The 13,114-nt window shown below is 31.8% G+C and overlaps 1 protein-coding gene across 1 annotated transcript; it reads right to left on the minus strand.

Moving 5' to 3' along the window:
• Positions 1 to 236: 236 nt before the first annotated feature.
• Positions 237 to 12,115, minus strand: LOC7497629 (probable glutamate carboxypeptidase LAMP1). The gene is made up of 12 exons (XM_052454216.1): positions 11,019 to 12,115; positions 10,826 to 10,893; positions 9,109 to 9,190; positions 8,684 to 8,776; positions 8,424 to 8,576; positions 7,763 to 7,831; positions 6,996 to 7,083; positions 4,876 to 4,959; positions 1,258 to 1,346; positions 894 to 1,010; positions 679 to 822; positions 237 to 548 (listed from the first exon to the last, which is right to left on the minus strand). Exons 1-12 carry the CDS (start codon positions 12,033 to 12,035, stop codon positions 366 to 368), a joined length of 2,187 nt encoding a protein of 728 aa, XP_052310176.1. The 5' UTR covers positions 12,036 to 12,115; the 3' UTR covers positions 237 to 365.
• Positions 12,116 to 13,114: the final 999 nt, after the last annotated feature.

Consider the following 13,114-nt stretch of genomic DNA (forward strand, 5'->3'; position numbering starts at 1 on the left):
CTGCCTATAAAACTAGAGTGGTCAAAACGAGGGTGAGGTTGCAAATGAGTGTGTGCATGAGGGTTACATAGGCAGAGCAATATTTCAGAATATGATGAGATGGTTTGGGCATTGGAACTTGCCATGTAAAGCATTTTTTTGGTTGATAGAAGCTTTGCTCAGGGTGGATGAAGGTACTACTCTACTGGGTTAACAAAAAAACACGAAGGTCAAATAGAATGATGGCGACAGAAGACTTCATGATATCTCTGTTTTTATTTAGAAATTAACACCATTTAGAGACAGCTCGTTGAATCCACTGCATGAAGCTTATTTATTACAACTTCTTCCAAGCCAAGGTGATTTTGATTTAGACAGAGCATGTTTCAAGTCAATTCACCAGTGAGGACTTGCGAGACATGTCTGACAGCTCTTGACACCCTCCAAACTTGGTGCTGTACCGAGCGCCATGCCTCTGGCGTGCTGAGACTCCTCGCCTCTTCAATCGCGTCGTCTATTCCAGGAAAGTAGCTCGATCCATAATCATCATGCTTTGACGGTGCATATATCTGCACAAATACAGAGAATCACTTCCATCTATCTGCTCTTGGCAGTCGTAATATATATATATATATATATATATATATATATATATATATATATATATATATTATCACTCAGGATTAAGAAGAGACATACCAAATGCTTGTACCATGACCTCCCAGAAAGCCCTTCTGCGTCTGTAAATGCTCGTTCCGCCATCATCAGCCTGTCGTTGATCTCTCTCACCTTCACTTGATCTTTCTTGAACTTCCATGCCCACACTCTGTTTTCTTCAATTGCCTGAATATTCATAATTCTTTGGTATTGATGTTGATATGTCAATCCTTACTTGATAGAAAATCTTGCCATACCTTTCTCTCCTGGTTTATTTTTGTGGCTGCATCTCTTAGTCTCTTAATGGACTCGAACAGGGGAGCAAGCCTTATGCCCTTATCCGATATCTCATCTTCCAAGTCCTTTGCGTTTTTCTATAATGCATGGATTCGATCGTTAATACTGCCATCAATGTTTGGCTCTGAATTATAAATTAGTCTTTCTAATTTTATAAAATAAATTAAATAGTTCTCTTAGTTTTAAAAATCAATTAATTAAATCATGTTTAATAAAACGTTGTTTTATTTTAAAAAAGAATACTTCTTTCTCATCAAAAGGAAGAAATCATTATTTACTCTTCTGTGCATTGATTATGATGTACAGACTACAGATCAACATTACCTGGAGCTCGTATGCATAGGATAGATAGTCGAAAGGCAGAAATTCTTCATCTGCTAACTGAAGAGCTGTCAAACCCCAGACGCTCGCCACTGTATTACAAATATCAAACCACGTGATGAACTAGTAGAAAGTAATTAGTTCGTAAGAACTACTGGTATAATAATTCATGTGTTCTATAATATTTTCTGTACAACAACAAGAATCTCTCTATCTCCATATCTTCTAACTCTCAATCTTATTTTCTCAATTACAATCATCTTTGTAAGGCAGGCTTTAGCATGTTGGTATTAGAATATACTTATCCAGGCTATTGCAAAAGGGAAGACAGAGATAACAAAGCTTTGGAAGAGCATGGTAGACAATTGGATGTGAGGATACATGTTCTTCATCAAGAATTGCAAGATTCGGGCAGGCTAAATGGAATGAACAACTTAATGCACAAATGGAAGAACCAAGCTATTACAAGAGGTGTGATTTGTCTACAACAAAATCATAACCAAGATGAACCTGTGGGAATCAATGAAGGACAAAGAGGTATATACAATGTACCATTACCTAAAGTAGAACTACCTACATTTCATAGGGAATCCAAGGGGGTGGGTTAGGAAATGTAGAAAATTCTTCAAGTTACATTTTACAAATAGCTTCACTTTACTCAGAAGACAAAACATAAATTTGGTTAGAAGGTTTCTTGATTAGAGATCATGACCAGACTAAGTGGGAAGAGTTTGTTTGATCTATTTGTACAAGTTTTGGCAATAGAGAGGATGTAGTGGATGTAGTGGAAGAATTCAACAAGTTGGTGAAGGATAAAGGAGTAAAGAAGCATGTTTAAAAGGTTTGAGGAGCTCACATCTTAATGAGCACTTCAAATTCCTCATTACTAGAATCATACTATATATCGAGCTTTAACAATGGCCTAAAGACCAACATTAAAAATACTAAAGCCTTTAACATTGATACAAGCATTTCATCAAGTAAGGTGGCAAGAGAAATCTAACCATGTTGTGGTATGGAAGAATAGAATGATGCCTAGAATATCACCTTCTTTCAATAATAAAAGACCACCAGTAATTCATCATTGAAAACTCCCTACATTATAAGAACTCATATGACACTAAAAGGAAAACGAATACATGAAACCTTATATAAACAAATGAGAAAATTAGGACAATGTTATAAACATGGTGAAAAATTTGTACCAGGTTATCAATGTAACAAGAACAACTTGAATTTGATGAATGGTGTAAAAGAAGGTAAAGATTTTTTAGAAGTAAAGGAGGGAGATAATAAAGAAATTATGGCCGAAGAGGATCCAATGAATGAGTATGTCTTATCTCTTAATGCATTGACTAAAAGTTATAATCATAATACAATAAAAGTTAAAGGAAATTATCAAAATAAAAACCTTATAATTTTTATTTATAATGGTAGCACCCATAGTTTTATAGATGAACATGTGGTTAATGAGATCATAGTTACCATTGAGAAAACTATTATGTTAGCAGTGATTGTGGCTTATAGCACTATTATGAATTGTAATGTATATTGTCCAAGATTTATATGGTATAAAAAGGCATGAATTTCAAGCAGATTTGAGAGTTTTTAAGTTAGGGAGATGTGATATGGTACTGAGAATGGATTAGTTGAGATCTTATTTTCCCATTCCCTTTGATTTTATCAAGATGAAGTTGTATTTTAGAAAACAAGGATGGATGATTGAGTTTAAAAGGATTATTAAGGAGGCCACTCTGTAATTAATCACAACATCTAATGTTAAAAAAAGCTCAAAGAGGTAATATATGGTTTTGTAGGATAATTTTCCTCAATTGAAGCTAAAGAAGAACTTAAGCAGAAAGAGAGGATTCCTAAAATCAAGGCTTTATTAAAAAGAATTTTAATTAATATTTGATGAACCAAATAAATTGCCTCTAGTAAGGACTTTGTATAATAAGATTCCTTTGATTCCAAATGTTAAACCAGTTAACATCAGACCTTAAAAAAGTTCTTTTATGCATAAATAAGAAATTGAAAAATTGATGAAGGAGATGCTTCTTAATGGAATATTTCACCACGATAGCAGCCCATTTATTTCTCCAATATTGTTAAGAGAAAAAATAAGACAACAACTAGAGGTTTTGTGTTGACTACAGACAATTGAATGAGCTGACTATAAAGAACAAATCTTCAATTCCATTAATAGATGACCTGATGGATGAGTTGTATAGATCACAATATCTTTCAAAATTGGATTTGAGGTCTCGTTATCATTAGGTGAGGATACACACTAAAGACATTTGAAAGATGACCTTTATAATCCATCATGAGCATTATGAGTTCAAGGTGATGCCATTAGGATTAACAAATGCACCTGCAACATTCCAAGCACTAATGAATAATATGTTTGAACCTTTTCTAAAAACATTTGTGTTGGGTTTCTTTGATAATATTCTGGTGTATAACCCTACTTTATGTGAGCCACCTCAGAACAATTCTGAAAACACTAAAGAGTCATTAGTTGTTTACCAAACAATTTAAATGCACATTTTGTGAATCTCAAGTTGAATATCTTAGGGATATTTTATCAGCTGAAGGGGTTGTTATAGATCTTATGAAGATAAAAGCAGTGAGAAACTTTTCTATTCCTAAAACAATAAAAGAGCTTAGAGGAATTATGGGATTGCCATGTTATTACTGGAAATTCATAGGGTGATTTGGAATTCTAAGTAGTCCCTCGACTAACTTATTCAAGATATCTTTAACTAGTATAAGAATTCATAAAAGACTTTTGAAAGACTTAAAACAACCTTTTGTGATACACCAGTATTAGCAATATCTAATTCTAGAATGATTTTTGCACTATAAATTGATGCTTGTGCTACAAGAATAGGGGTGGTCCTTAGTCAGGAAGGGAGACCATTGCCTAAGTAAAGCTTAGGTATTTGAGATTATCTACATATAGGAAGGAATATTTGGTAATTTTATTGGCAGTAGACAAATAAAGACAATGTTTGGAGCATGATTAGTTTATTATTAAAACTAATCATTAGAGTTTGAAATACTTACTTGATTAAAAGATTCATTCTTCCATACAAAGAAAATGTTTGACAAAACTTTTAGGGCTGAGGTATCGAATTCTTTATTAAAAGGGAAAAAGAATAATGATATTGAAGTTTTGTCAAGGAGGGGAATGATTGGTGAAGGACTAAAAACTAAAGATAAAGTCAAAATGAAAAACCAGGTGCAAATAATAATGTGATAACAAACACACTGGTTTTTTTATTAACGTGGGTATCCGGGCTAGCTTGCGCGCATCTCAACTAATCTCACAGGCCTTGAAGTTAACGATCATGTAAGCCTCCAGTAGCCTTGAGGTTTGTGGGACTCAAACTGGTAACCTCTAGGGAGCAAACCTAAAGGCTGACCAATTGAGCTACACCCCTCAAGGTTAACAAACACACTATTTTTTGTTTTTTTAGGTGTGGGAGAGAGAGATTTAGGTGTGGGAGAGAGAGAGAGAGAGAGAGATTATGTTGCTTGATGACATATATAATGTGATAACTTAAATTCTCTTTAAATTATTTGTCTATGTTAATTTGTGTTTGATGACATACATACCAGCAATATGTCTTCGAAACATAGGGTCCCCAAACTTTTCCATCCAAACAAAGTCGTCATACATTGAATGATATACTGGATATCCTGCATGCAGTTGACCATTACCGTTAGCAAAGCACTAGTTAGATGTACAATTACAGTGCTATAAAACTTAGTCTAACCATGCGGGTTAAGTTGTGACTGTCAATCTAGTATCTGGTTTAAATTGAATTTTAAATTAAACCAATAAAAGTTAACTTAGAATAATCCAATCAATTTGATAAGTGCATTCATGACTCGGTTAAAACCAAGTTTGACTTTAATTTTATTTTGTAAAAAAATATTGAAATAACGATATTTTACATTGACCCTGTTCCACTCCAGTTAGCTTGTTTAATTTATGATATAGGTCATTGGACTAACTAGATTTAATAACTTTATTTTTTGGAATATATTTTTCCATTTAGTTATACAACAGTAAAAATAGATAGACATCAAAGATAACATATAAAATTATGAGTATTTTTAATCAAGATTATCTTTTCAAATTTATATAATTATTTTCTAGAACAAAATTATTTTTTTATTCACAATATATTCATTAAATAAACAAGCAAAAACAATCATACAAAATATATATAAAAAAACAACAATTTGAACTAAAAAGTAAAACAAATATTTGATAAAAAAAATCTAATTCTCTTATTAACAATTCTATTTTTTATTTTAACAAAAGCATTTTTTTTACGATAATCATTGTTTTTTAAGAAAAAAAATTATTACAACTATGAAAGCAAGTTTTAAGTAACATCATTTTTTTTTAAAACAAATCAAGAAAAAATCATTCTTAGGAACCTATATGAAAAAAAATTAAGAGAACAATAAATTAAAAAACATTATATAAAAAAATTAAAATAAATAGATATTTTACTCTTATTCAATATTAATGAGCAAATTATTTTAATAATATTGTATACAAGGCTAATACATAATTTTTCATAAAACAACTTATAATACAATTATAAAAAGCCCATATATTCTTAAAAACAATGAGATAATATTTCTGGTAAAAAAAATTAATCATTTGAAACAAGAAAAACCATTTACCTCTCCAATATATACTTTCTTATTAATGCATCTATTTTTTGTTCCAACAAAGCATGTTTTTCACTCATAAGTATTGTTTCTCAACTAAAAACTTATCATGATCTCGTAAGTGTTTTTTAATAAAAAAATTAAAATAATGGCTCAATATTTTTGTATATAAAAAAATATATTAAGAAAAAAAGTAACATATTTTTATCATTGAACAAATTTTCAATTCTAACTTTTGCATATTAGGCACATAATATTTGAGAGTTATATTGTTAACATTCCCATAAAAAATTTCAAGATATTATTTAAAAACTATGTCAAAATTAATTTCAATAAAAGTAAAATAAAAACAATAGAAAAAGACCAGGCACTTGATCCTTAAAGATTTGGTCCACAAACGATGAATTAAAAATGATATTTTATTGGTGATATGTTATATTTACCGATAAATATACTGACGGTCAAATGAAAATACCAATGACATTACATATGATTTTCCTATCGGTGATATATTAAATTTACCGATGGAGATACCGACGAAATAAAACAGGTAAATGTTTTTTGGCACACTTTGTATGTCAGTAAATCCATCAATGTATTCATTACCAATTGACTCACCAACAGACCATAAATTATCGACGTGAGTTTTTTCGACGGATTGTTTTCGTCCGCGAGTCCGTTGGTAATATACGTACCGATAAACTGTGAGTGTAAATACCATAAATTCTAACTTCATTTCTTTTTTTCTATTTCTTCTCTCAAAATCCAAAAACTAAAAAGTAAAACAAATAAAGTTTAGGATTGAAAAGTTAAACCCTTTAAAAACAATCATGGATAAAAATAAAAAAAATAAAAAGTTTTAAAAAAGAAAAAGAAGGCCGACTCTTTGCTTCTTTGTTAAATTTAGTTCATGGAAAGAAGAAGAAGAAGAAGAAAGATATCCTATTACTAAGTTACGAAAAATCAATTTCATTTGCCAAATCTCTATAAAAGGTATTCTTAAAAATGAAAAGAAAAGAAAAGAAAGAACAAAAGCTGTTTATTACCTTTCCCAAAAGAGACGTCAGCCGATGCAATGCCAATATGTTGTACAAAAGCTGCATAATCTGATCCTCCACCACCTAGTCTCTCAATCTCCATATATTCACGTAGTATATATAATTTATTACCATTAATTAGGCATCTTAATACTATATATATATATATATAGTAATAAAACTAAAGCAAACATATATATAAGCTCCTATCATCATGAAAAGTGGATTGACAGGCTGATAATATATAGATCATTAAACTACTAATCTCCTAAAATTTTGTGTTGTCCTCCACATATTAATTAGCAATTATATAACACAAGGAAAACAAATAAAGGTAATTAAAAAAACATTTAATGAAAAATATCATATCATAAGTTGTTTAAGGATTTATTTTAATATAGAGGTTGGGTTATATTTTATTTACACTTTTATTATTATTTCTAAAATCCTTTCTAAATAAAAATAATATCATATCTTTTGATGTAGTGTTTTTTCCTAAGAGAAAATCAAGTAGATTAAGGGTTTCAAATGAATATGCATTAAGCATATTCAAAGAATCCAAGATTTTGAAACACCCATTCTTTTAATTCCACATGAAAGAATATTTGGCAAAACTATATGTTAAAAAGCAACTGCGCTGATGAATGTCTTAATTAGAACTTCTCATCTAGCAGTCCAACGATCTCTTGTTGATTTTACCATAGGGTTTCTCCGATGTCAATAACTCATGTGCAATTGCATCAATCAATCGGCAAGGCCAGCATTAATATGCTTACCGTAGGAGAGTTGTCGGGAGCAACCCATGATTCATAGATGGTCTGTGATGAGTTATCTGGGTCACCAACCTTCAAAAGCCAACAAAAGAATCTTGCTGAGATGAGCTAAAAACAAAACACACACACAGACAGATATATATATATATATATATATATATATATATATATATATATATATATTTCACATATAAAAAGTAGTGGTTGTGGTGAGAGCTAGGTGGTATAATAAATGATCAATGGATGATGATAATGCTAATGGCGAGAGATGGTAGTAGAGGCAATGAGTGTAACAGCGATAAAGATGATGATAATTATTGAGTGTGATGGTGATGGTGATGGTATCTTTAATAATTATAGCTAGATTGATGATGGTGGTAATATGAAATTGTGGAGAGAATGATAATTAGCGTTGATGGATATATAAAAGCCTTGCTAGAGTGATAATGGTGATGATTAAGAAATGATGTTGTGTTAATTAAGCACTATTATTAACAATATGGAAGGGCATGATCATCACTTGTGATGATATCAGTTTGGTTATGGTGGAGTAATGTGGTGATGACAACAATTAATTAGTGGTGGGAGCTAGTATATATAATTTAGTCTTAATCCTTGTATTATAAAAAACTCTGTGTAAATGGTTATTAAACATGTTAGGTACCTGCTGAGTAGTCTTCGCGAGTAATTTGTCCAGCTGAGGTGTTGCAGAAGCATGAAATCCGGCTCCGGTGACTGCACAGTCAACATTCAAGTAGGCAACAGCCCTCGATGTCAGGAGTTCTCTATTGTCTTCTACCCACTCAGTCGATCCTATCTGGAAACAGGACTCAGTTTATGTTACACTTCATTAATTTTAATGACAACACACACACACACACACACAGACATGAGAGAGAGAGAGAGAGGGAGGGAGAGAGAGACCAGGCCATACTCTTCCGCATCCCAATTGCACAAGACAATTGTTCTCCGAGGTTTCCATCCTTTTTCTTGTAGCTTCATCAGTCTTCGGGCAACCTGCAACGAGGGTAGGAATCATTTATATATATTATATGAATTTCCACTAGTAGAAAATGGTGAATTTTCCCATGACATTACATTATTTACGTGATTATGAGTAAAGAACGTAAGAATTAACATAAAAAAGCTTATTATGACTGGATTTTCACCAAATTATTTACTGAAAATCCTCGTACAAATTAAATATTATCTTTGTGTAAGAGAATATTTATACCTAGTAATTGATTTGAAGGTAATGCAAAATAACATGACACTACTTGAGAGAGCACGACTGTAGTTAATGATAAATTAATATATTGGGATTAATATTATTGATCGATGAAGCCTACCTCTAACAATGCCGCGGTTCCACTATTGGGATCAACTGCTCCAAATGTCCATGCATCCCGATGATTACCCAGAATCACAAATCTTTAAATCATTGCAACAAAAGTACTATTAGCAAGTCTCGAATAATAGCGCCTAATGTTGGATTTTCTTTCTTTGGGATATAATAAATTACTAGCCTTATATATATACTCGCAGTAGGATTTTAAATTAATTTCTAATGCATCAAAAAAAACTTTTTTAAATTATAGATGTGTTTTTTGATATCATGAATTTTTTAATCAAAAAACAAAAGAATTTTGTTAATACTTAATAAAATAAATTAAAAACAAATTAAATTTTAAATAAAAAATAGATATTAATGCTAATTAATAAAAAAAGCAGGAAACTAATCTTCATAGTAAAAGCTATATAAAAACGCAAATGTTTTACACCTTATATCCATTTTATACATTTATTTATACATTTTAATTTATTTTATGTTAGAGGTTAATTGTTTTTCTTGCTAATGACAAATTTTTTTTTTTTATAAGTGTGCCATTAAAATACAACTTATTTATATAAAATATATGAGGGGAAAAATTATAATAATCTCTTCGCAGCAATATAAAATAAAATAAAACATTTAGAAAGATGAATCACCTTTTTTTTTAAAAAAAAAAGGTAAAGCTAAACCATTTAAAAATTAAGAGAGACTGTATTAATTAATATTTTAAAAAAAAGAGCAATGAAAAAGAAAAATGCTTTACTAGGCCTGGTAGGTTAGGTCCACACATTTAACCATCCATTCAAGAGTTCAACATGCTTGGGTTGAAAGCTCAACCTCACATGCATGTCTATTATTTTTTTTAAGGTCCCCCCCTCCTCTTAAAAGAGGTGATAGGTGGCTTATCGAATTAATTTTTAATTATCTATAATAACTAAAATTTAGAATTTAAGTTTTTAGATTTAAAAAATTCATTTTTTTATTTGCTTTTAATTGAAAACACCTTAAAAACAATATCAAGACCTTCATAAACTTATTTTTAATCCAAAAACAGCCTCTAATTACTTCAAAAATAAAAATCAACCAAATAAAAAAAACTAAACAAACCTTAATATACTTTCTGGTATATTTATAGGAAAACATAACCTCTTGCCAAAAAACAAATCCACCAACATAAAATTAGCTTTTTGGTAGCTAAATTATGATCATTCGAGAATCTTTTCTCTTCTTAAAATTCTATGAAGATTTTTTCTCTCTTCTTTTAATATCTAGGGAGTGAACGTGAAGACAATAAAGATTTATATCGGAATCTAAATTGCTAAAATAAGGAACAAATGATAGAAAAACCTATAATTTAAAGGATTGAGCTGAAGTTTTGTGTGACAAAATAGTAATGGGATCTTCTTTCTTCTTCTATTTTTGTCAAAGTTGTTGATTCTCCTTTTAATTACAATTTTTAATCATAATTAAAGATTGATTTTGTTAAATCGATATTCATTTAATCTTTGAACATTGTTTACAACTCTATACATGTTAGATGATGTAAAATAAAAGAAATGTTGAAAAAAATCAAAAGAACAGAGCAACACATAGTGTTTTTCGAGATGAGTTAAAGTGAAATGTCCTTCTCTTCTAGTTTTTTCTATAATAATATTTTTCGTGCGCACATTTGTGTATACCGATGTGTGTTTTTATGTGTGTGTGTGTGTTTTTTATATATATATTTTTCTTACCTATCCGGCTCCTCAACTCCTTCGATTATAGCAATAACATTCTGAATTGTTTCTATAGCTTTCTTTCCCTGAAACCCGATCCAAAACCATGTCATACACACACACACACATATATATATATATATATATATATATATATATATATAGTTCTATAAAAAATAAGCAAGTAAATAGTAGAATTTAATGATCTTACAGTATAAGTAAGATTTAGAATCCCGGGCCCTGGTCCGAGCCTATATGTTGGACTATCTTTGCTTCCTTGCCAGTCTTCATTTGCCACTTGTCCACCGACAGACCGCATGATTGTTTCACCGTCAGCCGCTGATACAGGCAATGAAGGTATTAAAGGAACATTGCCTTGTTTCTCTACTTCGTCATCCGATATCCTTTCACATCCTTGAATACTCGGCCATCCAGGTGTGCTCGGGTCACCGGCCCCGTCATAAACAGATCCCACCTGAACTCCACTTGGTGGCATCCACTTTGCCTTAGGAAACCATCCCTCATCACCTCCACCCCCATAGTCCTTCCTATCTGTATACACAATTGCTCCTATTGCGCCTGCCTCAAATGCATTATTTACGATGTCTCCCCTGAAAATCTTTCCATACCTTGCTAATACAATAGTCCCCGTTACATTCACTCCCATTTCTTTTAATGTCTTGTAATCTTCCACCCGCCCGTAGTTCGCATAAACCACAGCTCCACGAACTGTACCTGACTTTGCATAGGCATGGAAAGTGGGCAAGACTTCATGGGCCACGTCAGCATATGGATCGCCATCATAAATCTCTTGACGAAGATCAAACGTGATTGGTAATTGCTCTGATGCTGGTTCTGGTTGTGTTAAGATTAAGGATCGTGAAATAGGATAAGTCAATGAAACATCATAGGAGACGATGTGGGAATCGATGTTGTATGACACGAGAGTAGATAGAACATAGGCCGCAGCTTGGGCGTTGGCTTCTGTTCCAGCAGCATGGGGTCGGCGGGTGAGCATGTAGAGGTCGTGTGATATCGATGCATTGTCAGAGATGGAGTTGGATATGTAGAGGGAATGATAATATGATTTGGGTAGAGAAGAAGATAGTAAAAAGGAGAAAGAAGTTGCTATGCCTATTGCTAGGAAGCTAACGATGGCTATCTTGATCATGGAGTGCTTCAATTTTGTGTAGTTATGGCTATGGGATATACTCCACTGCTCCTTCATTATTGTTGAGGGGCTGCACAGTATATTTCGTAGATGATTGCTTAGACTTTGGATGATTTATCAATTAATCAAAAGCTTTTGACGCAACACCGATGAAAACGAGAGAGATTGAGACGTTTATTTTTTAATTTCAATGTACTATTGCTCGACTGCTTAGCGGTGCTTGTGGGGCTGCACAGACAAAAAAAAAAAAAAAAACTATTTTGGGAGTTAGCCAATCTATTTCAATGGCAATATAATTTTGTACAAATACCAAATATACCACTAAATTACTTAGATATCATTCATTTTATTCCCCAACTCGATTCCATAAACATTATTGTTTTCATACCGGTATGCAAAAACATATAATGGGGCAATGAAAAGTATCTAAAGTTGTTTGCTTGGCTACTTAAGGCATAAAAATTGCAAAAAGCCCTAATTTGACATGTATGAAAATACATATTGTGAGACTAGGCTAGTTAAGGCAAAAACATTGCAAAAGCCCTCATTTCACAACCTTATAAAATTCACAATGATATTAAAAAATGTTTGGTGTAGCTTTGAAGGTGCATAAAGTTTCCTAATAGGCTAGTTATCGTACAAAAGTCACGAAAGCACCAATTTCACAAATTTTATGGTTTTCGCGTCTATATGTAGAAACATATCGTGAGGCCATGAATGGTGGCTAAAATTGTCTAACAAGTTAGTTAAGGCATAAAAGTTGCAAAAACACAAATTCCACCAACCTTCCAGTTGCCTTAATGTTATGATAAATGTTTTATAAGGCCTAAAAATTGCGTAAAATTGCTTGATAGGCTAGTTAAGGGACAAAAGTGGCCAAATCTCCAAATCCACCAAGTTTATTATTTTTCACACTAGTATGTACAAACATGTTGTATGGCTAGGAAAGGTGCCTAAAGTTGTTCAGACTAGTTAAGGCATAAAAGTTGTAAAAGCCTAAATTAAACAAACCTTATGATTTTTGCATAGGTATGTAAAATCATTGTATGAGGCACCAAAATGTGTCTAAAGTTGCTTAGTATTCTAGTTAAGGCGCAAAAGTTAGAAATGCAACAATTTTTTAAACCATATGGTTT

This window comes from Populus trichocarpa, chromosome 6 (assembly GCF_000002775.5).
Source record: "Populus trichocarpa isolate Nisqually-1 chromosome 6, P.trichocarpa_v4.1, whole genome shotgun sequence".
Taxonomy (NCBI): domain Eukaryota; kingdom Viridiplantae; phylum Streptophyta; class Magnoliopsida; order Malpighiales; family Salicaceae; genus Populus; species Populus trichocarpa.

Excerpts from the sequence above, each read along its gene's own strand:
- LOC7497629 (XM_052454216.1), bottom strand. The coding sequence starts at position 12,035 with ATGAAGGAGCAGTGGAGTATATCCCATAGCCATAACTACACAAAATTG. Across the intron at positions 4,960-6,995 it reads TGACGTCTCTTTTGGGAAAG|GATATCCAGTATATCATTCA; the intron begins GTAATAAACAGC and ends AACTGCATGCAG. Across the intron at positions 549-678 it reads GGTCATGGTACAAGCATTTG|ATATATGCACCGTCAAAGCA; the intron begins GTATGTCTCTTC and ends GTATTTGTGCAG.